Genomic DNA, 24,873 nt, shown 5'->3' with positions numbered 1-24,873 from the left:
CAAACCTCATAGCTCCAGAATTGCAACCCCTTGGGACTGTGTGGGACCCTGGGGCTCCTCTAGAGCAGATGCCCGAAGGCAGGAGCTGTCTGCAGGGTCCTCCCCCAAGCCAAGAGCCTGAGTCTGTGTTCAGGATCCTGGATCCTAGCCTGGGACCCCCTGCCCCATTCTCTAAGATCTCTTGCCAGCCTGCCTTTATTTCCTCATTGCCAAAAGGCAGAGTTGGAGTCAGTATCCTTTCCAGCTCTATATCCTGGGGCTCCATGACCTTGAAATAGGCAGGCTTCTCCGTCTCCTGAGCTGTCCAAAACGATAGCGTCATAGGGCGATGTACATTAAAATTAAAATTAAGTCGAAGGTCACACTAGCCATATTTCAAGTGCTGGGCAGTCACATGTAGCTAGCTAGTGGCCACTGTGCTGGACAGCACGGATATAGAACGTTTCCACTACGGCGGAAGTTCCGCTGGGCAGAGCTGGATTCTGGGCAGCAATAATGATAGGGCCTTGTGGTTGAGAGGTTCCTGAAGAGGCCAAAGGAACAACTCGGAGAAACAGAAGAAGGCCCCTTCTCTGTAGGCACGTTTCTGGATGGGGCTGCGAGAGCTCTCCCACCCGGGCTGAAGACAAGCGATCTTAGTTCCCACTCGTACACACACCCTCCACATCCACCACCCAATGTCACCTCGCCACCTAATACATGCATTGGACGGGGGGTGGGAGGGTGGGTTAGGATTTGTCTGGGGAGCTCCCTGCAGAGAAGGGCCAAGGGCCTCTGAGATGCAGCGGGGGACTCCTTTTCAGCGGGGACCTGGGGCACAGGTGGGCGAGTCCAAGCCGACCTCTTGGTGGCAGCCAGATCTCCATCCACTAGGCTGGAACCGGGGCGCAGGAAGAGGCCTCCCCCGGCCCTGCCCCAGGCCGCCCAGGGAGAGCGGTCCGCGCCGATGCAAGGGGAAGGAGGCTGGCCATCGCGCGGGCTCAGAGGCGGGGGAGCGATCCCCGCGCTGCTGGTCCTGGGACCCGGGTGGGGGCGGGGCGGGGCGGGGCGCTCCCAGGCCCCGCCCCTGGCGTCACGGCCTCCCCGAGGGCGTCACCCCCGCCCCGAGCTCCAGGTAGCGGCGGCCGCTGAGTCCGCGGCGGCCCGCGGGCCGGGGCGGGGGCGGGGCGGGGGCGTTCCCGGGCCCCCGCCCCGCGGCCCGCCGCCCGTGATGATGTCACAATCGCGGCGGGCCACGGCGTTCCCGGGACGGCTTCGGGCGCCGATCGGAGCGGGCAGCGGGCTCCTGAGTCATGGACTTCCCCTGGCCCCTCCTCTACCACTCCCACCGCCGCGCCGGGCCCCCCCGCAGGGGCTAGCGCTCGCGCGGCGGCTCCGAGGGGGTGGGGCTGCTGGGAATGGCTGTGCCCCCTTCGGCTCCTCTGCCGTGCTCGCCCTTTTACCTGCGGCGGCAGGCGCCGTGCCCGCAGTGCTCATGGGGCATGGAGGAGAAGGCGGCGGCCAGCGCGGGCTGCCGGGAGCCGCCAGGCGCCCCGAGGGCCGCCGCCGTCCCTTGCTTCGGCATATCCGTGGACCAGGACGACATCCTCCCGGGAGCCCTGCGCCTCATCCAGGAGCTGCGGCCGCATTGGAAGCCCGAGCAAGTTCGGACCAAGGTAGCCGAGGGGGCGCGGGGCCGCGCCGGGGCCCTGTCGGGGCTGGAGCGGGGATGCGTGAACGTCTGTCCGTGCATCCGTCCGGGTGGCGGTCCCAGGGGTGCGCGGCCGCTGTGCAGGGCAGGGTTGCAATGGTGGTTTGGGTGTGTATTTTGCTCCATCTGTTCTGGTCCCCAAGCAGAGCCAGGCTCCCACCTTCCTCGGCCACCCACCCCCTCCCCGGGTCCCCACACCCCCCTCCTCCCCGGGGCTCGTGGGCAGCCCGGAGGTCCACCTGCCCACCGTCAGCATGCTGCGCGCGCGGGCCCCACCCCCTGTCGCCGCGCGCCGGTGCCCCTCGCCGCCCGCGGAGCGCGCGGCCGGCGCTGAAACCTGAGGAGGCAGGAACTTTTAAGGGAGCCCCCCACCTACACACACACACACACACACACACACATCCCTGCCTTCTCTGCCCCGTGGTGGGAGCAAAGTCTCCAGGCTCTGAGCCGGTCCCAAGAGCCACCGTGTGGAATTTCGGCTTAGCCCAGGGCCCCTGCGCCGGATGGAAACCCTCCCTGTCGCCCCAGGCTCAGGCTCTGCACCCCCACACAGGGGGGGCCTCCTCATCCCCAGCTGGGTACATTCTCCGGGACACAGATGTGGGTAGAGCCTTCCACTGAGGAGCCTCAGGCAGACCTCCCAGCTGATCTGCATCCTCTAAAGGGTCTTCACCTGCTCACCCTCCCACGCCAGCCCCTCTGGGAGCTGCTTGTGGAGGAAGAAGTCCGGAGCTGGGCACCTGCAGCTAGTTCTGGAGTGACAGGGGCTCCCTGCTGCTGGGTCTTCAGGGTGGGGAGAGGCCAGGTTCCCCCACCCCAGTGCAGAGGCTGACAGACACCTCTTGGGGGACAGATGGGTGGGTAGCATTTTCGAAATAAAAGACACGCTTCAGTTGTAAGACCCACAAGGCATTGAGCAGGTCTGAGGTTAATTTCAGCACTGATGGAACATGCTACGTGCCAGTCCTTCCCCTCTCTGGGCCTCAGTTTCCCCACCTAGAATTGGTTCAGATGTCCTCTAAAGCCCCTACTGGCTCTGTCACACTGTGCCCCGTCAATTCCATGGTTCAGTCCTCCTTGTCACCGTACCCAGAAAGTCTAGTCTGTTTCCCCCAACCGCAGCCCATGTCCTCTTGTCTCTTCTGGTTTGGAACTCTGAGGCCCTAAGGAGCTCTGACCCCTAAAACCCTCGGCTGAGTTCCAGCCTCCGTAAACTCCGCACCGCCCTGGCTGGATGGGGTGTGGGGTGTAGCAAAGAGTCCTGGGCCGGGCAGAGGGTGAGAGGCAGTTGGGTCAGGATGTACTTGTCCTGGGCAACTCCCGATCCTCCCTGGCCACAATCTGGTCCATAGAGATTTCTTTCAGGGATGGAGGGGTAAGAAGCGAGGAGGGGGCTTCTCCCACCAAGGAGTGTGGAAATTCCTCTACTGCCAAATCCCATCTGCTAGAAGTGGACCCAGGAGACGTGAGGGTGCCTGGGCTGAGGTTTTCTTCTAGAACTCAGGCTCTCCCAAGCACTGAGGAGGGTAAAGCATTAGGAACAGTGCTGAGCTCCTGAAGGATGGCGGGGCAGGGTTCTGCATGGTTGTGCTGGGCATGCAAATGAGCACCCCTTGCTAGAGGTGGGGAAGCCATGGGCATGGGCCTGAACAGAGACCCTGCCCCACACGCCCTTGTGCTCCTCCTCCCCATGCCAGCGCTTCACTGATGGCATCACCAACAAGCTGGTGGCCTGCTACGTGGAGGAGGACATGCGGGACTGCGTGCTGGTCCGGGTGTACGGGGAGCGCACTGAGCTGCTGGTGGACCGGGAGAATGAGGTCAGGAACTTCCAGCTGCTGCGAGCACATGGCTGCGCCCCCAAACTCTACTGCACCTTCCAGAATGGGCTGTGCTATGAGTACATGAGGGGCATGGCCCTGGGACCCGAGCACATCCGGGAGCCCCGGCTCTTCAGGTGAGAAGGTGACCCGGGTTACCATTCATTTCCACGATTCCTCAAGCCTTGGCCAACTTCCTTGGCATAGAGTGGAGTCTGTGAATGAGTCATAAGGTCTGTGAACTTCCTGAAATTGCATGAAAATGTGTGTTTGTGTGTGCACACGCGTGGCTCTGCAGAGAGGGGCCGTCGGTCTGTATGGATTTTCAGTGGCATCCGCTGGAAAGGTGATCTGCTTCTTAGGCAAGTGAGAATTTGGTGAACCTGGGACCAAAGGATCTGCTTTCCCTAAATGCAGCAGGGCTCTGCTTCCTGGCTTCATGTCTCCGCCCTTTGCCCATCCCACGTCTGACCTGGAAACATCTTGAAACCTTGGAAATGAAATCTGAGCCAAATCCGCAGAGCGCCCAGGATTTCCTGCCCCTCCCCTCCTGCCAGGAGCTCAGGCATGCTAGGAGAATGGGCCCTATCCAGGGGGAGCCTGGGTTTAGCAGCCCAGAGAGACACCAGCCCTCCCCCAGTCTGAGCTCCGTCCAGGTTCCCCGACAAAGTGGAAGCCCAGGTTTGGGAAGCTGCCAAGGCTTCCTTCCCAAGGCTCACCAGAACCCATGATCCCCTGGGAGCCCCTCCCAATGCCTGGATGTGTAGCACCCAGGAAGCAGACTTTACGTTTAAGCACCGTGGTTGCCTCTGTGAGGTCTGGAAGGGGGAGAATTAAAGAGGAGCCCTTAGTGCCTTTTCTCTCCTCTAACCATTGTGGGTATGGAGGTCAGGCCCTCCCTCCCATGCTACCGCTGCATGCGGAGCCCTCTGGCCAAGCGAGGTCCCCAGGCAGGCTGAGGTTGACTTCTGATCCTGGGGGCAGCCTGGGATCCTCGGGTTCAGTCCCATCCCTGCCAAGGAGAAGGCACTTTCCAGATAACCCAGGTGAAACAGTAAAAGGTCATCTAGGGAGCAGACCAAGAAGTTTGTGCTTCCTCACCTGCTACCTAGTTAACCCCAAGTAAGTGCACCTGGCCTTATTTGTGGAGACAGATGGGCCCCCCAGGGACTTAGAAGGGACTTTGAGATGCCTTTGCTCTAGTGCTCCCTCTGCGGCTGGTCAGGCTCTGGGGTATTTATGTCATATGTCGAGTTGTATGTCGTATCTGTGTGTGTGTGTGTGTGTCTTTGTCTGGAGTTAGGGGGACGTACAAACCTGTCCAGTGGTCTTCTCTGGCTCCTGCTGAGTGTCCTGCCTGGAAGCAGACGGTCAGAGCAGGGTGGGGGCCCGGGGAACCGTGGGTTGGCTTCTCCCACGCCACGCTGCTGGCGCTCCTTCAGTCTTGTGTAAATAAGATCGTAGACTGGCACGTTGTCCCTGGGTCTCTCGCAGTGTCCGGCCACCTCTGGGAAGGTGGTGCCGTTCCTCGTGCTCTCGTGGGAACAGTTACCATCAGGAAGATTGAAGATGGATGTAGGTTCGATAGCAACTTCACACTTGGGGGAGCGCCAGAAGCTGGGGTAGGTGTAGGAAGTAGGCTCTTCCCTGATGATTTTCCAAGGAGAGCCCATTATCTTTCTCAGGGGAAGGTGGATCTCTGAGGAAAAGGCGAGGAGGAGGCCTTGGGGAGCCACGGCCTCATGTTCCCCTGAACCCCACCTCCCAACCTCTACGAGGCTTTGCAGCACAAAAATGCTGAGTGTTGAGGTTACTTCCATTGCCTTTTCAGACAACAGCCCTATTGATATTCAAGGAAACGCTCTGTTCATGCTCTAGTCGAATCTTCCTTCTGGAAGGAAAGGCCTGGGTCTCAGGTCTCTTTCCCTGCCTCGCCTGAAACCCCAGCGGGCTCCCTCCTGCCCCCGGGGCCTCTAGCCTCTGAAAGCACAGCCTTCTATGCTCACCCTCTCGTGGCTGCCACGCCTCCTGCCCCCTCCGCCCTGCCCTTCGGGAGGTGGGAGCCTGGGGGGCTTCTGGAGGAGACCTTAGCCTGCCCTGCTATCCTGTTAGGTGACAGCCCGCCCCTTCCCAGGACCTGGCAAGGGGAGGGGGTGTCCCTGGAACAGCTCAGTAACAAGGTTTCAAACAGCCAATGCCTTTGTTGTCTTTCCTAGTGATTATTATTCGAGCAACAGGCAGAGGCGAAGGAAGCTTGAATGTTGGAGGCTTGGCAGCCGGGTTGGGGGTGGGGCTCCAGAAGGGAGAGCCGGCAGAGGACTGGGGGAGCCCAGCTGGGACGCAGGGCCTCAGATGCTGGGGACCTTATCAAGGCCCCCCCTCTCTGACCGGTCAGCCCTCCATCCGCCCCCGCCCTCTCCCAGCCCCCTTCCCCACCGCCCCCTCCTTCTCTCCCGGGACCTTGGATAATGTCCACAGGAGAACTTGAAAATAGAACGCTGGTTTGTTTTGCGTCCTTGGCACCCGGCCGCCAGCATCAACTCCCTGCCGCTGAGGAAAGGGCTGCCCTGGGCCGGCCTGCTTCCCTCCCCACCTTGGCCTGGCTGATAAGAGGCAGGCATTTCTTCCCAGCCAGGCATCACCACCCCCCTCATTCCCCCCGCTGTGGGCATGGATCAGAGTCCCTGGAGGGAGGCGGGCCACTGCCCCCATCCCTAGGTGATCCTTCTGTCCTCACGGGTTGCTGTGGGTACACGACCTTGGGGTGGGGCAGGGTCACTGACCTGTGGCCAGCGGCCCGCAGCTTTGCCTTCCTGCTCCCTGAAGCAGCTCCAGCCCTAACTTCTGGAAAAGTTGCTGCTGGACTAAAAGGCCTGATGTCATTTTCAGACCCTCCTCCCGCAGGAACGAGAGTCCCTCAGAGAGCTGTCCCACACCCAGCCCTCTGGCTGGTCCCAGTCGTCCCCCTGTTCGAGCCCCTTCTGGTCAGGAGGGGCTGAGCTGGGATGGGCCTGCCCCCACGCTGATCCTCTCCCCTTCCTGTTTTCTGTGTAGGCTAATCGCCCTAGAAATGGCAAAGATTCACACCATCCACGCCAACGGCAGCCTGCCCAAGCCCACCCTCTGGCACAAGATGCACAATTATTTCACCCTTGTGAAGAACGAGATCAACCCCAGGTACAGAGATCTGGGAGGGTTCAAGGCTGCCCCTGTGTCTGCTGCCTTCATGGGATCCCTCTACCCCTCACTCTTCAGGCTCCATCCCACCCCCAGCCCCTGGAGGCTGAGGGGCTTAGGTCCTGACTGCTGAGTCTGTGTCTCCAAGCAGAGCTGGGCTGATAGACTAAATCTCAGGATCTTGGGTCCACAGCTTTACGCCTGTGTGCTTGTGTCTCATTGAGTCTCTGGTTGTAGTAGAGATGAGGGTTGGGGACTGTGCCTCTCCCTTTCCTTAAAGGAGACTGAAGCTCAGAGACTAGCCTTGACCCAGGATGTGGGGCTCATTGGGGGGGCAGGGATCTGTTTCCTAGCCCAGAGCCCTTTCTACCTAAGCTGCTTTCTGAGCAACCAGAAGGGAGAGCCTGGCCCCTGAGAATGGGGTGAGGCCGAGTTCACAGTCAAAACTCAGCTTGTCAGTTGATAAGCCCTTGAGACATCAAGACTCTTGCTACTTGCCTGGACGCCTCTTGTCCCCACATGCCCCTGGGAATCCTGCTTCTCACCTTGTTCACACTGACAGCTTACCATTTCCTCACTGCCCTTTCCAAGGATCGGTACTCCACCCATCCCGACTGTGCCTTTCCCCAGGGAAGACGGGGCTCCCAGACAGCGGGCTCTCCAGCCGGCAACCTGAAAGTCCTTCTAGCCTTTGGCTGCCTGGCTGTCCCCAGCTTGAGTGCTGGAGGAGGCATGGAGAGTTGAGAGAAGAATGTGTCACCCCTGCAGGGAAAGGCAGTAGTGAGTCTCTGATCCCTCCAGGTACCCTGCTGGGTTGAACATCTCCCTTGTTCCAAAGGTTCATGGGAGACGGGGTATCTCCTTCTCTCCTCCAAGATGACAAGACAATAATTAACTCTATCCCAATCATGTGTCTCTATCACACACACGCACGCACACACACGTGACTTTATCTGGATCCTTGCACTTAATGATTATCAAGCCGGTCTTTCAGACTATTTGTCCAGGATGGCCCACATTCAGACCTTCGATGCCAAATGTTATCTCTGGGACAAGGACTGCCTATCCCCTAGGGCTAAAAACAGCACATGGAGAGCAGGACCCTGGGGTGTCTGAGTCAACAGGGCCCTTCAATCGTGCAGCCCACCACTTTCATTTGATAGATGGACGAACTGAGGTCCAGAGAGGGGATGGGTCTTGCCCAAGGTCAGTGGCAGCTCCAGGCCTAGACTTCTGTACTATTTCCATGTAACCTTCAGGGGTGACCTCGTTGGGAGTGGAGTGGTCCTTGAAGAACTGACCACCTTTGCTCTTGTCATACCTTTGACCTTGGCAAATTGAGCTGTTTAACTTCTCAGAGCCTCTTTAAGGGACAGTGTGTGTCGTAAATGACCTAAGCTGCCCCAAGTGGGGCAGTGGTGAGCAGTCACCGGGACGAGATGCAACTCGCGAGCTCGAGTTACAGTTTAATACTCCTGATTTAGTCAATCCTGCATTTCACAAACATCAACATTTTTCACAATGAAAAATATGGACGTGACATTGGTCCTGCCCTCAAGGAGCTTAGGAACCATCTGGGTAAACAGGACCTGCCTTTGCACAGTGACAAAAGAAGGCATGTAGGGTGGGAGAACCAGGGCTGGTCTTCCTGGCAGAGGCAGGAGGGGCAGAGCTGGGAAGTGAGGCCGCTCGGGCTGGCAGAGACGGTGTGAACTCACTTGGCTCATGGGTGGCAAGTGGATGAGGGTGGCTGGAATGGGCCTTCTGGAGAGATTGGGAAGGGCTGTGGGTGGTGGGGCGGAATGAGACGGGGAGGACCCTTTGAAGCCAGGTTAGGGAGCCAACATTTTGTTTAGCAGACAGTGGGAAGTCACTGCAGGGGCCTCTGCGCCAGGCAGGGACCATGACTGTGGTTTAGGACAAAGGCTCTCTGGTGTTGTAAGGGACAGAGTCGGGCGGGATTTGGGGAAGTGGGGGTAGGGATTGGAGATAGGGCGACCCACTCAGGAAGAATGAGCAAGATCCCTGGGCAGCGTCATGGTGATGTGGGGGGGAGAGTGGGGTGGAGAGTGGCAGGTGTATTAGGGACCCTGTGGGAATAGATTTGGTGGCCTTGGTGTTTGGTTGGGCATAGAGGGTGGGGGTGGTCCCTGCTCTGGGGGACCAGGAGGAGACGCAGATGGGTTGTGTGGTATCAGGGCAAAGGTGATACGCCAGGAAGCTGGGACACTTGTCTGCTGTGGGAGAAGGTACTTCCGTCCGCCCATATCCGGAGAGCTGTGGGGACATTTGGCAGGCAGCAGTGTTTTGTTTTGTTTTTTTTCTTTTTGTTTCTTTTTTTTTTTTTTTTTTAAAGATTTTATTTATCTATTTGAGAGAGAAAGAGCATGAGTGGGGAGGAGGGTCAGAAGGAGAGGGAGAAGCAGATTCTCCACTGAGCAGGGAGCTCAGCATGGGGCTCCATCCCAGGACCCTGGGATCACGACCCTGGGATAACTAACTGAGACCCAAGCAGCAGTGTTTTCATCAGGAACCCCCAGGCTTCCCTGGGATGGGGTGCGGGGACCCTGCACCCTCATCCTGCTGCCTCTGAGGGACCAGGGACTAGGAGCAGCAGGCTGCCTGGGGTGTGACAGTTTCTGTGACGCGGTGGCGGTTACTATTTTGCCAACCCCACAGCCTTGAGAAAGTCTAGTGGTGTCAGGGCTGAGGTAGCAAAGCTGGCGGGCTTTCAAGTGGCCCGGGGTGGGAAGCGGGGCAGCAGAGGGAGGCTGCTCAGGGAGATAGAAGCCCTGGATGGCTCCTCTAGTAACCATCTGCGTGGCCTTGGGGTTGGGTAAGGTGGGGTCAGGCGGCGGTCAGGGCCTGGGCAGCACGTATCTTAGATGTCAAAGACGTGGTTTTCAGGCTGAGACCTGGGCAAACCAAAGGAGGCCTCCTAATTCTTATCTTTAGATGGTCTTGGAGCAAGAAAAAAAAAAAATCTTGAAGTATATTGTCTTAAGGAGAGCCAAGACTGAAATGTGTTTATGTAGACCGGGCATCCCAGATAAACTCCAGTGAGGATAAAGGAAGGCCTCCCCTGATCCTCCCCGGCAGGCTCCCCCCCGAGCCCAGAGTGGCCTGTGCAGAGCCTCTGAGGGGCACCGGGACCCTCACCATTAGGAGGTCTTGATTTTGGCTTGATTTTGCATCCGTGAATAGGCTGAGGACTGCCTCCCTTAGGTGAGGGGGAAGAGGGTTCAGCTGTGCAAGAAACATCTGGAAGCTGGAAGGACTCTGCTCTTCCTTGAGCCTCCATTTCCTTGACAACTTGGACGAGAGGCCTCAGATCCTCTTCAGCTTTGACGGGTCTCAAAGCCTGGGAGGGAGCCTGCCGCTTAGCCTTTCCCGGGGGGACAGGGGGACGCCTTAGTCGCTGAATGCTCTTTGCCACATTTTGGCCTCCGGGCCGTGTGTTGGGGGGACGGGGCATCCTTTGGGAGGGTGGGGAGGACGGACGGATGTCCCACTCATCCTCCCGCACATACTCGGGCTGCCCCGGGTAAGAGAGCAAACAGGAGCTACATGGAGACAGAACAGGAGATAAAACCCCAGCCAACTCCCCTCCACCCACTGGTGGTTCTGGATTTTAAGGGCTGTGCTAAATGTTTGGCTTTTCAGTGTACACAGACCTGTGTGCTTCCTGGGGACCAAAGTTCAGAGCGTCCCAGAACAGTGTGCTCTCAACAGCCTCCCCATGACCTCTGCTCCCGGCACCAAAGGACCCATTCATTCATTCATTCATTCGTTCCTCAACACAGGTTTCTTTCAGCAGCGAGACCTTAGGTACCACGAGAAGGGGTAGGGCAGAAAGAGTGGTGGCCTCTGTCATCTGTGCTCCTGCATGCAAGTTGCGCACGTAGGCGTGGTCTGGGACAAGGACACACATGCTCCTAGTTCAGGGTGCAGGGGACAAGTCACTGGGGAGCTACAGAGCAAGTGCTCGACTGAAAGCCCTTAATATTCCTTTGGTCTTGGAGGAGTGAGCCCAAGAAGCAGTTTATTTGCTTCCTTCAGTGGTCCTGAGTGGCCTCTCTGGGAATGAGAAGTTAGCCTTTATGAGCTCCCTGGGCCTTTCCTCCTGCGACACCAGCTCCTGGAGGAGGAGGGGGACGGATCAGGAGTGTCTGTGCTCTCCAGCCCCTCCGCAGGGCACTGTGAGGCCTCCCCAGTCTTGTTTTAGAGAGCAGACCTCTGCGCTCGTTCTCGTGTGGAACAACTGAGTGCAGACACGCATTGCCCCCTCCTGTCCTCCTGTGCCTCCTAACTTACCTTCCCCGCCCTCTCACGAAGTGGCAGGGACACTGTTGGATCAGGGACAGACGTGCTTTGCAAAAGGCTCTTACACCGTGTTTTAATAAGCTGCTTAGAGTAACTGCAGGAAGTCAGGAGATCAGGACGTCTTAGCGTCAGACGACAAAAGTGAGGGTCTAAAGGGCGGCCCATTTGGCCAGGGGTCCCCTGCAGGAACAGGTAGCGATGGGGCCAGCACTCAGGACTCCGGAGGCCCAGCGCCTATCTTGCTGTCGGCCCTCCCCCTCACCTGCATCCTTTCTTGCCGCTGCCCAGCCTTTCCGTAGATGTCCCCAAGGTGGAGGTATTGGAGCAGGAGCTGTCCTGGCTGAAGGAACACCTGTCGCAGCTGGACTCCCCGGTGGTGTTCTGTCACAATGACCTGCTTTGCAAGAACATCATCTACGACAGCACCCAAGGTATGCCTTCCCCGGCTCTGGCTGGGCCACAGCTGGGCGGTACCCTGGCGATCGGCGGCCTTCCGGCTGCCCTTGCTCAGACCGGCCCTGGGATGAGCAAAAGGCGGCCTTCCGGTTTAGGTCTCAAGTTGACTTAAGAAAAGGGAGAAGGAAATAAATTTCCACTTGGAAAAAATCTATGCTGTGGTCTGTGGAGGTCCTCCGTGTGAGGCTACCTGAGCCATTCCCCCTGCCGCAATATTCTGGGTTTCTGAGGACGTCTGGGGTGGCCTGGGCCCTCTCCTAGGGACAGAACCTTTCTGTGTGCCCCATGAGAGCTCCACCCCCGGGGAGCCCCGACCTTTACCTCTGGTCCTCAGCCACGTGGAGGACAGATGTCTTGAGTACCCACCTGTGTGCGGACAGCTCAGGGGCAGGGGGACAAAGGAACAGCCTTGAGGGCACCCCCAGGGAGGGTGGGTTGGTCTGGGTTGCCGCCACAGGGGCATTCCGGTCTGTGGGGACTTGACGGGCTCCGTCTCCCTCTCCCGGGACCCACCCTCATGGCCGCTGTCTTCCCTCACAGGCCACGTACGGTTCATTGACTATGAGTACGCCGGTTACAACTACCAAGCTTTTGACATTGGCAACCATTTCAACGAGTTTGCAGGTGAGAAGGGTATTGTTTGTCTCAGTCCAAGATACTTTCCTCGTGATGGAGGGCCAGGTCCCGGGTGAGGATGGGGGCGGGGCTCTGCCCTCCCTGGGGGGGAGGCGTGACAGCCCATCCTCCAAAATCTCACAGCTCAGGGAGGGGAGGCACAGCCTGCCTTGAGGGGGCTCCAAGGCTCATGGGTGAGGCCAGACCCGCACACAGAGCAGACCCCCGCCAGCCCATCGGGCAGTTGGGTACTCATGAGGACAGTGTCCCCTCCCTAGGATCCTGGGCTTGGCATGAGAGTTAGAAAAAGACCCCTGGGGGCCTGGCTGGCTCAGTCAGCGGAACATGTGGCTCTTGATCTTGGGGTTATGAGTTCAAGCCCCACATCGGTGATTACTTTAGAAAAGTAAAAAAATATTAAGAAAAAGCCCCCTTTCCTCTACCCCTGGTAGATGGGCCAGGCACAGCCTCTGCCTGTCCCTTTGCTCAGGCTGCCTTCTGCCCAGCACTGCCTGCATGATCATAAGGATCCTGCCTGCAGAGAAGGAGCAGAACAAGCTGGTGCCCTGAGGAGAATCTAGGTGGAACTCATTAAAAGCATATACTCTGCAACTTTACTGTCCATGTTCAAACCCTGGCTTTGAGGCTTACTAGCTGTGTGACCCTGAGGCTGGTTACTTACCTTCTCTGGGCCTCTGGAAAGTGGAGGTATTAACTGTACCTACTTCTCATCAGCGTGAGCTCCACACACAAGAGGAGCACATGCTAAGCCTCCTACTGGTGTTCACTGGTACTAGGCAGGGTAGCTAGCTTTCTGGTAGCTAAGGAGGCCGGCACCGGAACGGATGCAATTGGATGAGAGGTGTCTGGCTGTGCTGGCCAGTTGAGGAAAGGCCCAGGCTGTACAATAGCAGCATTTGTGTGAAAGAAGCTGGGCAGGTTTTTCCAGCTTGAGAGCTTCATTGTTAAAGGATCTGATGGGACCAGAGAGGCGACTCGGGGATGGAGTTGGACACTGGGGCTGGAGCGACAATCAGGTAGTGTGGGGTGCTCAGGGGAATGGGGCCAGCCCCTGGGGCGCAGGACAGGTGAGGCACACCCAGGCCAGCTGTCAAGCCACCGCGTACCTGGTCCAGCCTTGGCCGTTCCCCAGCCTAAGCCTGCCCAATTGTGTCCCTTTGAGAAGCCCAGGTGACGGGGTCTGTCAAGCACTCATTGTACCTGAGAGTGTGACTTCCCAGGATGGCCACCAGCGGCATCTAAGAACCTACGGGACAGTGGGACCTCAGCTGGGCAGGGCCCTGGGCCTGTGGGCGCTCTGCTGCCAGACCTGCTGGCCTTTCCAGAAGGGATCATTCTGAAGCATCTTAAGCCTTCCTGCCCCACATGGAGCAAGATCCAGCTGGAATTTCTCCCAAGGGGCAGATTGCGTTGTGCTCTCAGGTTATGAAGGAAGGAGGAAGGCAGGGAAGGAGACTGGGAGCTGGGGAAGGAGCACTCCTGGGTTCTTGGGAGCAGGAAGACCCAGTCCTGGGAGGCAGAAGGTGAGCATTCCATCCCTAACCTCCCCTCTCCCTGGCTGCCTGGGAGCAGCTTCTACTCTGGGGGTTTCTACACCTGCACCAGAGGATTCTTTCTCAGCCATCCTCTTGGGACCCCAGGAGATGGAGTGTGTTTCTCCAGGAGTGAGGGGAGCTTGGGAAGGACAGGGAGGAAAAGAGAGGAAGAAACCATGGGCAGGGTGGCCCTGCTCCTGTCTTAAGTGAACTGCAGCTCTCCGTCCCAGCTCGAAGGCCAGGCTCTGCCACCGGGTCAGGGATGTGGCTGGGGTGCGTTGGGCGGGCAGCAGCTCGAGGACTCGAGGGCAGGTCCGGAAGGAATGGAAGCCGCCTGGTCCAGGGTTCCAAGCCTGGCTGCATTTCTGAGTTATCTGGAGATTTGGACACGGGGCTAGAGGTGCCTGGGAACTTCTTACCAAGCTCCCTGGGTGATATTTTGAAGGAGCCAGCTCAACACTGGTCCAGGAGGCAGTCAGAGACCCACACTTCCAGATGGGAGACCCTGGCCCGTGGGCGCGAAGGCCTTGTGCGGGGCTCACTGGTCTGCATCCCACCAAAGAGGCGGCCTTGGGTGGGGTGCTGTGGCCGAGCACCTCCTGTGGGCCGTAGTTGCTGTGAAAGGCACGGGGTATAGCAATGCTGTCTTAGGGGTCCCTGTCACACCCAAAACTGTGCCTCGCCCTGCAACCGGTCTGCCTCAGCTTTCCTCCATCCCATGGAAAGCAGCACCCCTGGCTCCCCACACTGGATAAGTTCGGTGGTCGAGAGGCTGTATTCCTAGGCACAGCCCCACAGGATGTACACAAAGGTTTCTAGGGGAGCAGGGGATACCGGTGAGCTGGAGGAGTCCCCCCGCCCCAGGTGGGCCCGCCTCTCAGGCACTGCCTCATGGCCACTTCCCCCTCAGGTGTGAACGAGGTGGATTACTGCCGCTACCCCGGCCGGGAGACCCAGCTACAATGGCTGCACTACTACCTACAGGCACAAAAGGGCATGGCTGTGACCCCCAGGGAGGTGGAGAGACTCTATGTGCAAGTCAACAAGTTCGCCTTGGTAAGTGCCTTCGCAGGGGTGGGGGGGGGCACCCCCAGCTCCTCCAACAGCCCAGGGCAAAGGAAGCAGAGGTCAGGGTAAGAAGTGAGGTCCTGAGGCCCCAGCCCCTGCTCCTGAGTCCCCACCCTGGAAGTGAGGTCTGGGAAGAGCCCTCTTGGGCATCCCCAGAATTCGGAGGTGCCTTCTTGCCTGCAATCCCCTATCCAAGTCTCTCTTTCCTAGGGAAAGACTTTCAAAAAAGAGCCCAGCTTCCTGTTTCAGCAGTTCTCTCCTTTGGACCAGTAATTCTCTCTAGTGTCTGACTTGAGCCTTTCATGCTGCCGTTAAATGCATCTCATTTTTTTTAAGCCGTTGGAGGAGATAAAGCATGTCCGTTCCAATCCTCCTTGTTAACGACCGCCACTGACTCAACTGCATATAAGTTTCTCCCATCACGCTCTTCCTGCTCAAATTACCGAGCTGTCAGTTCTCGATTTGGAGTGTCATTCATCCAGGGTACCTGGTTCATGGCCGGACTCCTCCAGTGTGTGCCCAGGGGATTGCTAACTAGTCTTATTAACGTCAGCCTCGCAGAAGCAGGAGGACAGGTCCACTGCCCTGAATTTCACAATACAGCGTGGAGCTCACGTAGAATCTTTACTTACCTGTCATTTTGGATTACCGCTCCTGTTTTCCTCATTGGCACAGACCTGATTTCCCATCAGGTTCTTCTTCTTAACTGTTGCACTTAGGCCTCTTGCTAAATGTTTTCACATCATTACTGATGCTTTGCTAATTGGTCTATATGCCCCTTGAAGTCCTGAAAAGTGGAGGTAGGTGCTATGCAGCCAAGCCCCGACTGAGCAGGATGTGGGGTGGGGTAGGGGGCCCTGGCTCGGGCTAGTCATGATGTCACCACTGTTTGCTCAGGGACAGCTGGGAGCAGGCTCTGGCTTCTTGAGCCTGGGGTGGTCTGGTCCTGAGGGCTCCTCTGGTCAAGGTGGGAAGCAGTTGAAGGCTTAGAGCCCAGACTCAGGGCCTTGTGCTATCACACCCACACTCCTTTCCCAACCCAGCCCACATCTAGACAGAAGAGGGAAAGGGGCTGGCGGACGTCAGTTAAGCGGGTCCCCCTGATGGGACTGGGCCTGTGCTCTGGGGGAGGGGTTCATCTCATCCTGGTGCCTTGGCCCTGAAGGACCCAGGAGACTCCCCTGGGCAGGGGAGATGCCAGGAATGAAGCTATGCTTAGCATTAGAAGCTCCATCCGGCAGACCCCTACCTGGGGCAGGTAGAGCTCTGCCTTTTTCTCAAGGGAGTGAAGCCTCCAAATGCTGACCAGTGACTTGACCAGCGCCTGGCTCTATGGGGTTCCTGACAGGCAGGCGTGGTTGCCTTGCTGACTTACTCTGGTCCCTTTCCAGGCATCTCACTTCTTCTGGGCACTCTGGGCCCTCATCCAGAACCAGTTCTCCACCATCGACTTTGACTTCCTCAGGTGAGTACAGAGGGCGAGTTGGGGCAATGGGGAGTGGGAGAAAGGAGTAGCTCGAGCCAAGGGTGTGGGGGCAAAGACAGTCCAGAGACAATACCCAAAGTCCCTTCTTCTGCTCTGCTAACTTGTCCCCAATCCAGTCACCCCATATCCAGTGGGGTCACCACTCTAGGGGAAACACCTGAGCCCAGCGCACCACGCTGAAAGTAGTCAGAAGTTCTCGCACCTTCCCATCACGCCTCATAGCAGATTCACTTTCCCTCCTACATCTTAACGACTTTCCCTCCTACATCTTAACGACCTAGTTCACTGCACCCCGTTCTGCAGCCACTGTTCTTAGCCACAGAGCCTGGTGGTGAAAGGAAGTGTTCATTATATGGCAGAGGGAGCAGAGTTCTTCCAGAGTGCAGAAGTGACTCTCTGAGGCCACTGGGGCGGTTTTAACGCTTACCGCCGGGGGGATCAGGCTCAGCTCCTCCCAGTGAGGTACTAGGGCCGACCTGGGGTCCGTATTGGAGTACTGACTCCTGGCTCCATCATCTCAGATACACATGGCCTCAAGGACCAGGAATCGTGTGGTCTAGCCTTTCTCCATTCTGGTCTGGTCTTGTTGCCCTGCCCGCCCCTAACTCACCCACCCTCAGCTGGGAAGGAGACACTACCCCGACTTCACAGTGTTCACAGTGACTGGTGAAAAGGCCAAAGACACAGCTGAGATCTCCCCCTCACACTTAGGATGGCTGTTTATCAAAGAAACAGAAACCCAGCATTGGGAAGGATGCAGAAAATCGGAACCCCTGGCCACTGCTGGCGGGAACATAAAAGGGCACAGCTGCTGGGGACAACAATACCGAGCTCCCTCAAAAATTTAAAAATAGAATGCCTGGGCCATCCAGCATTCTCACCGCTGGGTGCGCAGCCAGAGTCGAAAGCAGGGGGTCAGAGAGAGATGTGCAAACCCGTGTCGGTAGCCTTATTCACAAGAGCCCAGAGGCGGGAGCAACCCCATGTCCATGACGGCTGACTAAGGACATAAAGGTGGTCTCCACACACAGGGGAGTATTACTTAGCCTTTTAAAGAGAGAAAACCAGGTCACATGCTAGAACGTAGGACCTCTGAGGACCTGCTAAGCGAAAGCCAGTCACAAACAGACCATCACTGTAGGATTCCACTTACGTAACTGAGTTAGTCAAGTTCACAGAACCAGAGCAGAGGGGCACCTGGTTGGCTTGGTCAGTACAGCATGACTCTTGACCTCGGGGTTAGGAGTGAGCCCCACATGTGGTGTGGTTACTTAATTTTTAAAATAAAACTAGAGTGGCTTTTGCCAAGCGCTGGGGGGCGGGGGGGGGGGGGATATAAGTTGCTGTTTAATGGGTGTAGAGTTTCAGTTTTGCCAACTGAAAAAAAAGTCCTGGAGGGCTGTTTATAAAGATGTAAGTGTACTTTACACTGCTTAACTGGGTGGGGGGGGGGCATTTAGGGAAGGGTTGCTCCAGTCTAAGAAAAATAAATAGTTGAAAGAAAAAAAAAATTCCCCTGCCCTGGGGGTGGAGCTGGTGAGAATTGCTCAGGGTATGAGTTCCCCCAGTTCCCCCACCTGGCCGGCCTTCTCAGCCGGGCTCCCCTGCTCTCCCTCCCGCAGGTACGCAGTGATCCGGTTCCATCAGTACTTCAAGGTGAAGCCTCAAGTGTCAGCCTTGGAGATGCCAAAGTGACCAGCTTCCCCATCTCTCCCTTACCCACCTGCCCGGCCAGACCCGTTCTCCGGGGCTCAGTCCTGCTCTGGGGTCTGCCCCCTTGGACAAGGTGGGAGAGGGGACAGGTGGGTGTCCACGGAGAAGGCCCCACCCCTGCTGCCAGCCCCCGCCCTCACCCCATGGATATTGCTGGAGCCCACGTTCCTTTGTTTGGAGGGGCTGATAGGACCCAGCTCTGGGGGTCCCCTTCACCATGCCAGATTTGGGGGTGGGGAAGTGCCTGCAGTCAGCCAGGGCCTGGACCACAACCACCTCTGGGAAGTCCGGTACTCCTGGCCTCAGGCCACGCTGGAATCGGGGCTGCCTTAGATGTGTCTTTGACCTTCCTGGCTTGGGGAAAGGGGGAGGTGGGAGGGCTCCTTTCTACCTCCAGTGCCCTGAGCCTCCAGCCCATCTCCCCCTGCACGCCCCACGTGGGAGGTGCTGATGAGCCCAAACCAGCATCATGCCAACTCTGACAGATGGATGTATATATCTGGGGGGAATGATCTAGAACTAGGGTTAACGGCTCCCCTAAAACCGCCTCCTCCGAGATCCCCTTCCTTTCTCCAAGCCAGATCCAATCAAACCACCCCTTCCCACACCTCTGCCCCAGGACCTGTGTTCCCCCTCCCCTCCCCTTTTGGCTCTGTGCTTGTGTTCTGTCCCTCTGCCACCTGCTGGGAGGGAAGGCAAGGGAGTGGTGCCCTCCTGGGCCTCCAGAGCCCAGCTCTGCTTTGTGCTTGGCCAGAGTAGGGTGGCCACCATGGCCAGCAGCTTCCCACCTTGTTCCCTTCCCTGCCCCCCAGGCCCTCGCTTCCAAGGATTTATCTCTCCCTCTTCACCTTTTGTCCTGAAGTTGGCCCAAAGACTTCCCGCTAGGAAATGAGTAGTGGGAGTCAAGGGGGCGGGGCTAGGGACTTTGGGGTTCGCCAGGCGGCCAAGAGCCTGGGCGGGATGGGTCGTGAAGGTGCGGAGCTGCCGGTCCTGGTCCCCGACTCTCTCGACGGCCTCCACCTCCTCTCTGCCCTCACAGCCTCCAGGCTCTGGCCTAGAAAAGTGATTCATTTGTAAATTATCATGGTTTTCTGCATTAAAATGGCCATTTCTGGACCACTCTGTGTCTGAGTGCCTATGGTGAGGATTTGACTTTGACATAGAGGGTATAATGGACTAGTTCTCCCACAGTGGGGGGTAGGGGTGGCTGCACCCCTCTCCAGGGTTCCCTGGGGCTGCCCCCTTCCTCCCCTACCCTCTGAGCACCTGGCTCATGAGGCCTGTGCTCCTGGTCCGGGGTAGGCCTGGGCACAGCTAGTGCTGTCACTCTTCTGCCTCTGACCGTCCTGCTAGAATTGGGGCTCCGCCAGGTGGTAGGTAACCAGACAAGAGACCCAGTGGGGAGGGTACTCAGGATTTCTTACTGCCCCCCGGCCTAGCTCCTAGCTGTTGAGGGGGAGGGGGTGCTGTTCTGCTGCAGGGAAGGCAAGGATGATTTCTGGAACGAATCTGTTACGTTCTCAGAAGGCCGGAGGGAAGGGAGACCAGAAGCTGAAAGCAGAGCCAGGGTACCCCCGTCGGCAGCCTGGGCTGCTACCGCTGCGCTGCCTCCAGGGCCCGCCGGAAGGTACCCAGTACCCTGAAGAGCGGAGAGAGCAGTGGCCGCCTGCCAGGTAGACTCTGGCTGTTTGGCTTTTGCCGGCGAAAGTACCGGATGCCATGGCAACCACTGGAGCAGAGCTAGACCCAGCAGCTGGGGCCTTCAAGGTCACGGTGATCCAGTGTAGGGGGGGGTAGCTGTACCAAGCCCAGGAAGGGTATGGGAGAGGATGTGGTCGGGGGGGCCTTGCCCAGTGATGTGCCAGGGCTGGGCAGGCAGGGCCCCTCAAGGGTACCATGGGGTCAGGTGTTCGTGGGCAGGGTCTTCTGGTGGACTAAAGGGCAGTGCCCACCCTCCTTGTTCCTCTCAGATCCACCTCTGGAGCTGAGGGCAGAAATAACCACTGTGAAGGCAGCTTCGTTTCCAGCCTCCTGGGGCCTTGATGTCACAGCGTTGGAGACGGTGTTGCAGTGGTGAGCAGGGAATGGCTGGGACAGGGCCCCCCAGGTACCATCCTGTGCCCCTACGGCCCCCCGCCACCACCTGCACCAAAGGAGCGAATCTGCAGGCACCACCCCACTGCCTTTGAGAAAACCTCCTCATTCCTCCAGAGCTCCAGGAGGAGGAGACAGGTGGGGGGTAGGGTTGGGGGGGAGGGGTAGTTTAGGACACCCCTCCCCCTCAAAGCTTGGAGACCTCTCTCGCCTTTCACTGCCACCCCAGACTAACCAGCTCCCCTTGTCCCTGCTCCAAGCACCAGGCCTCAGCAACTCCCCAGGGATGGGGAGGGGGCAGAACGGAGAGTGCGTGGGCTCTACAGGAGCTCTAGCCAAAGCACACCAGGGCAGAGGTTCATCTCTGCTGGGCTCTGACCCTCAGCCTTTGCAGGAGGCACAGAGAGGGCAGAGAATGCCCTAGGCTTCCCGGAAAGGACTAGAACCTTCTGTTCCTGGCCTCATCGCCTGCCTGACCCTATGCTGCCTCTCCCAGGGCAGAAGGGGTTAGGGCTCCAGGGCACCAACCAACAGTCCTCATGGAGGGCACTGTCCATCCTGGAAGGATCCAGAGCATGTGATTCCATGAGGGCAGGACAAGGGTTCCTGTAGTGGGAGGAGGATGGTTTTGGCCCCAGTCAGCGAGGCCACAGAGGACCTGGGAATGGGGAAGTGAGAGGAACTCAGGACTGGCAGAGGATGAGGGTGAGCCTGGCTGGGAGTGTCCTGACAAACGCCCTGATTTGGTTAGAAACACACTGTGGGAGGTAGTGGAGTCTGATGGGAGATGTCAGTGCCAAGTTAAAATGAGCAATTCTCCCCATGACCACTAGAGGGCACCCTTGCTCATCTTCCCAAGGACCACTTCCGTCTTTCCCTGGGGGGCCAGGGAGGCTGGGTTGTGCTTGTTAATTCCACCTGAGCTAAGAGGAGAAGCTCTGGGAGTGTGGGCCAGGAAAAACTCGCAAAGGCCAGTAGCCAGGACCTAGTAATTCCTGGGGGAGTCTTCACTCCCAAGTTAAAGACCCTGGAATGAAGCACACCTAACTTCTCTCATCACCACTCTCTCCTATCTCCTCGGTTGTGAACACACCACCTCTATTAATCTGACCCAGGTCTCACTCTTCCACTAGAATTACCCTTCAGCTTTGCTGCCCCCACTCCATACACCGGGACTGATATCTGATAAAGAGTTGGTCTTTTTATTGATGGTGGTTAAGCATTTTGGAAGTTTTGGTTTGTCATCAGCCCTTTTAAGTCTAATGGGCTGTTACTTCTCAGTGCCTTATGTGTTTGAAAGCCTCATTCAAAACAAAGGTCACAGCGCCCTGAAGCACATCACTGGCGCCCCTGCTTCATTACTCAGTATCCTGGAGGGCTCCTAAATGGGACTGGGGCATCCATGGGAGCCCTTTCCTGGGAGGAGGGTCCACCACTTTCATTAGGTTTTCATGGGGCTCCTTCTCCAAAAGGAGGTAAGGACTACAGCTAAGGCTTAACCACAGATGAAGCCCAGACGGGAGACCTGACACCAGCCCAGGCCACAAGGCCAGAAGTGGCCTCCTGACTGCTTACGGTGCTCTCCCTGCTGCCTTACCTTCTTAGGACCGGGGTAGACCAATGTGTGGGGAGGTCTAGCTTACCTCCTGGAGGCAGGGGCAGTGTCTTCTTCGGGGTGCAGGCTGCTCTCTGGGTGGCCTCTGTCCCTCCAAAGGCTTGGCCTGGGCTTTCCTGGGCTCAGAGGTTGGTTCCCAGAACCCACACCCGAAGTTCTGGGGAGCTGCCACAAGGGGGCAGTGGTGCCTGGGCTAGCGCCAGTTAGGACTCGTGGCTCCAGGCCAGCCTCCCAGGTCCCCCACTCACAAGGACCAGATTCTGAAATGGTCTGTCTTTATTATGCCAACAGAAAACAAAAAAATTCCCCAAGTGTAAACAGGAGAAAGGTGCTGGTTAAGTTACTCATCATTATCTTATTATTAACAAAATAAAGCACTATCTATGTTTACAGTCATAAAAAAAGAAACAGCCTGGAGAGAAGTTGGGCGGAAGGGAAGGGGGGGGGGGGGGAAGAGAAAGTGACTGGGGGAGGGGATTGGCACAGACACCACAACTGCCTCGATGGAACCTTGGGGTTCCCTTCCCACCCTGACCCAAGGGCTGTTCTGGATCTTTGGAGTCAGGTGCCAGTGGGGTTCTTCTTAGGGACACAACTTGTCCCTGTGAGCAGGAGCTGAGGCAACTTCCCCAGTGAGTGAGGGAGGGGAAAGGAGCCGGGAGGGGCAGGTGGGAGGGGCAGTCTTCCCCTCACCAGACCGAGAATGGGGAGCCCCCTCCCACTGCCCACTCACCTGCTGCCATGAGGAGCAGCCCTGGTTCTCCAGGGCTTCCATCAACTGTCAGGAAGGGGGCGGGGGCATCAATCCGCCTATCCTTAACTCCCAGCACTCAGGCTGGGACCAGGGACTGGGGCACTAAGACCCCCTTGGAGGCTGAGCACATTCCCATGTTGCTCGGAACTAAAAATGGCTCTGTGGGAACCAGCCAGCAGAGGAGAGGCAGGGAGGGAATGAAGGGAAGGCAGGGGGAGGTCAGGGCGGCTGGTGGGCCCTGGGGCTGACCAGCGGTGTCCAAAAGGGCAGAGGCAGACCCCAAGAAAGGGAGAAAAGCACAGCCCTGCAGAGAAACGAGGACAGAAACACACACAGGACACACACAACCTGAGACACCCAGACTGACAAAGAGGTAGCAATTTGGGGACAGTGAAGCACGGAGAGGCCCCCAGAGAAGCAAGAGTGGCATCGAGAGACACACCCACAGGAACCTAGCAACGGTGCCTGGCACGGAGCAGGCGCTCAGTAAATCCCTTGTGCAATAAGTGAACAGATGGAAACACGCGTGTGCGCACACCTACACATACACGCGCCCGCATCAACACAGCAGCCAGAGGCACCACAGGCTTGGCAGAAGATCAAGACAGCGAAGGACAGCCAGACCTTTTTGCACGGAGTACAAAGTGATCCTGGGATAGAGGAGCGATCTGGGAAGGGGGGCGGGGTGTGGGATGGAAGAGGGTGTTGGTCCTACAGGGGCTGGTCCAGCCAGGACGAGAATGGAAACAAAGCATGTGGTCCCAGGGGGACAGGTCTGGAGCTGCCACACCCCTGGAGTGAGGAGACCCGCAGGAGGGGAGCGTCCTACAGTGTCCGCTGGCCATGAGCCCCACCGGACATGAGCCCCGCCGGACGAGGCCCTCAGCCCCAGAGCACCCTACAGGTCCTGCCCAGCAAGGCCAGCAGCTCCTTGGGCACGGCCGCAGGGGTGGTGGGGAGGGCATTCCCCCCCAGGAGGCTATCTACAAGTGCACAGCTGCGCCCCTCTCCCCAACAGGCCCAAGTCCAAGTACCAACAGAGTCCAGGCCGGCTGGCTGCACCCATGGGCTGAGGGCCAGGTCTTCCTGGGGGGAGGAGGCCCGGCCCATCCATCCCGCTAGATCAGTCTGTGAGCACCACCAGCTCCCCGTCGCTCTTCTCCTCGCCCTCCGAGTCCTCGTCCTCGCTGTACCGGTACAGCTCGCCCTCCGCCACCGAGTGCCTGTCTTCCGTGGCCTCACCCTCCTCCCTGAGGCTGCAGGTGTTGACGATGACAGGCATGTTGGGGTCCAGGCTCCGGGGCACATAGTGCTCCACCAGGGGCTGAGCCAGGGGCACACCTGCCACCCGCGGGTACAGGACGTCAGGGGAGCTCATTTGCAGCTGGCCGGCCTGGGGGCTACAGGGCAGAGAAGAGGCACGTTTCAAGGGACCCTCACTTTGCACCCCCTAACAGCCCCCATCACCTGAGCCACTTTGGGGCATGCCCTCCCTCCCCACCACCGTGCTTTCAGCTCTCTCTCTCTCACCCCCAGGGCTGGCCTCCCCACAGTCATGTTCACAGTCAGCCACAGACCAGCACACACCTGCGGTCTCAGGGCCTGAGCGTGCTCCCCGGATACTCCCAGGGAATCACGTACAAATCCAGCATTTGGAAGTTAAATGCCCTGGCGTGGGGTGAGGGTGGAGGGGGGAGTTGTGTTTCCAGTTGCAAGACTCCATGAAGGTACTTGCTTCTGTCAAGTCAGGCACTCCCTGTACCGGATCACCTTTGTTTTTAGGAGCCCTGAATTTTTTCATGGAGCTTGTGATTCACATGCACATTTTCCTCCAGGTACACATGGCCATCCCCCCCCAGCCAGGCACAAACCTATCTCCTACACCCCTGCAGCCCCATGGGGGGGGTGGTGGACACAGGGAGACCCACATACAACGCCCCCACACACGGGCGTTCCAGGCCAAGAGACAGCACCCCGGAGCCCCACACCAGCCCTCGCAGCGCAGGGACGTGGGACTCACGGAGTCACGTAGCTCTGGCGGGCGTCCTGGCGCCGCGTCCTCATCAAGGCCTTGTACTCGCCCACCCGGAGCCGCTTGCCCTCCACGATACACGTGCGCTTGGGCCGCGGCTTGTACTTGTAGTCAGGGTACTTTTCCAGGTGCTGGCGGCTCAGCCTTGCCTGCTCCTCGTAGTACGGCTGCTTCTCCTGGTTGGTCATGGACTTCCAGCGGGAGCCTGGCCCAGCCCGCCGGGGGGGGGGGGGGGGGGCGTCAGTGTGGGGCTCCGCCCACCCTCCCCAGCCCCTGCAGGGGCCCCCTGAGACGTGGGTCCCCAAGTGAGACCACAAGGGAATCTATGCACCAGCATTTAGCAAGAACCCGGCCCAACACGGGTGCTCCTCGGAGTCCGAGGAGCGAATGAATGAATGAATGAAGCTGGCACATGTACTGGTGTCTATACACCCAACACCCATGTCTCCAAAAACCCAGCAACTTCTGGGA

At 58.2% G+C, this 24,873-nt stretch overlaps 2 protein-coding genes across 14 annotated transcripts in view; one reads left to right on the top strand and one right to left on the bottom strand.

Moving 5' to 3' along the window:
• The first annotated feature begins 1,168 nt into the window (after window positions 1-1,168).
• ETNK2 (ethanolamine kinase 2) lies at window positions 1,169-22,020 on the top strand. 4 transcript variants are annotated; one of them, XR_199715.2, is made up of 9 exons: window positions 1,173-1,655; window positions 3,391-3,650; window positions 6,568-6,690; window positions 11,302-11,444; window positions 12,010-12,093; window positions 14,551-14,696; window positions 16,100-16,173; window positions 17,817-17,996; window positions 19,878-22,020. XR_199715.2 is itself a non-coding variant. In XM_004756376.3 (8 exons), exons 1-8 carry the CDS (start codon window positions 1,398-1,400, stop codon window positions 17,887-17,889), a joined length of 1,161 nt encoding a protein of 386 aa, XP_004756433.1. In that variant the 5' UTR covers window positions 1,174-1,397; the 3' UTR covers window positions 17,890-19,026. The 4 variants fall into 4 exon arrangements, 3 of the variants coding, with proteins under 3 accessions (XP_044936982.1, XP_004756433.1, XP_012913625.1); XM_004756376.3 differs by lacking the exon at window positions 19,878-22,020 and having other exon boundaries at window positions 1,174-1,655; window positions 17,817-19,026; XM_045081047.1 differs by lacking the exons at window positions 6,568-6,690; window positions 19,878-22,020 and having other exon boundaries at window positions 1,169-1,655; window positions 17,817-19,026.
• The window catches only part of SOX13 (SRY-box transcription factor 13), a 44,875-nt gene continuing 41,879 nt past the window's right edge, over window positions 21,878-24,873 (bottom strand). For all 10 annotated transcript variants that reach the window (XM_045081046.1, XM_045081042.1, XM_045081043.1 and 7 more), the window contains 2 exons: window positions 24,391-24,607; window positions 21,878-23,770 (listed from right to left, as the gene is read on the bottom strand). In XM_045081046.1, the coding sequence (XP_044936981.1) occupies window positions 23,494-23,770; window positions 24,391-24,607 (494 nt within the window). In that variant the 3' untranslated portion in view covers window positions 21,878-23,493. The remainder of the gene's footprint in view (window positions 23,771-24,390; window positions 24,608-24,873) is intronic.

Source organism: Mustela putorius, unplaced genomic scaffold (assembly GCF_011764305.1).
Source record: "Mustela putorius furo isolate JIRA1106 unplaced genomic scaffold, ASM1176430v1.1 tig00000508_pilon_pilon_pilon, whole genome shotgun sequence".
NCBI classification, from domain to species: domain Eukaryota; kingdom Metazoa; phylum Chordata; class Mammalia; order Carnivora; family Mustelidae; genus Mustela; species Mustela putorius.
This window is presented reverse-complemented; position numbering and strand designations above follow the sequence as displayed.

Coding starts and splice junctions, on each gene's coding strand:
- ETNK2 (XM_004756376.3), top strand. CDS start 1,398: ATGGCTGTGCCCCCTTCGGCTCCTCTGCCGTGCTCGCCCTTTTACCTG. Junction 6,691..11,301: donor AAGAACGAGATCAACCCCAG/GTACAGAGATCT, acceptor GCCGCTGCCCAG/CCTTTCCGTAGATGTCCCCA. Junction 12,094..14,550: donor CCATTTCAACGAGTTTGCAG/GTGAGAAGGGTA, acceptor CTTCCCCCTCAG/GTGTGAACGAGGTGGATTAC.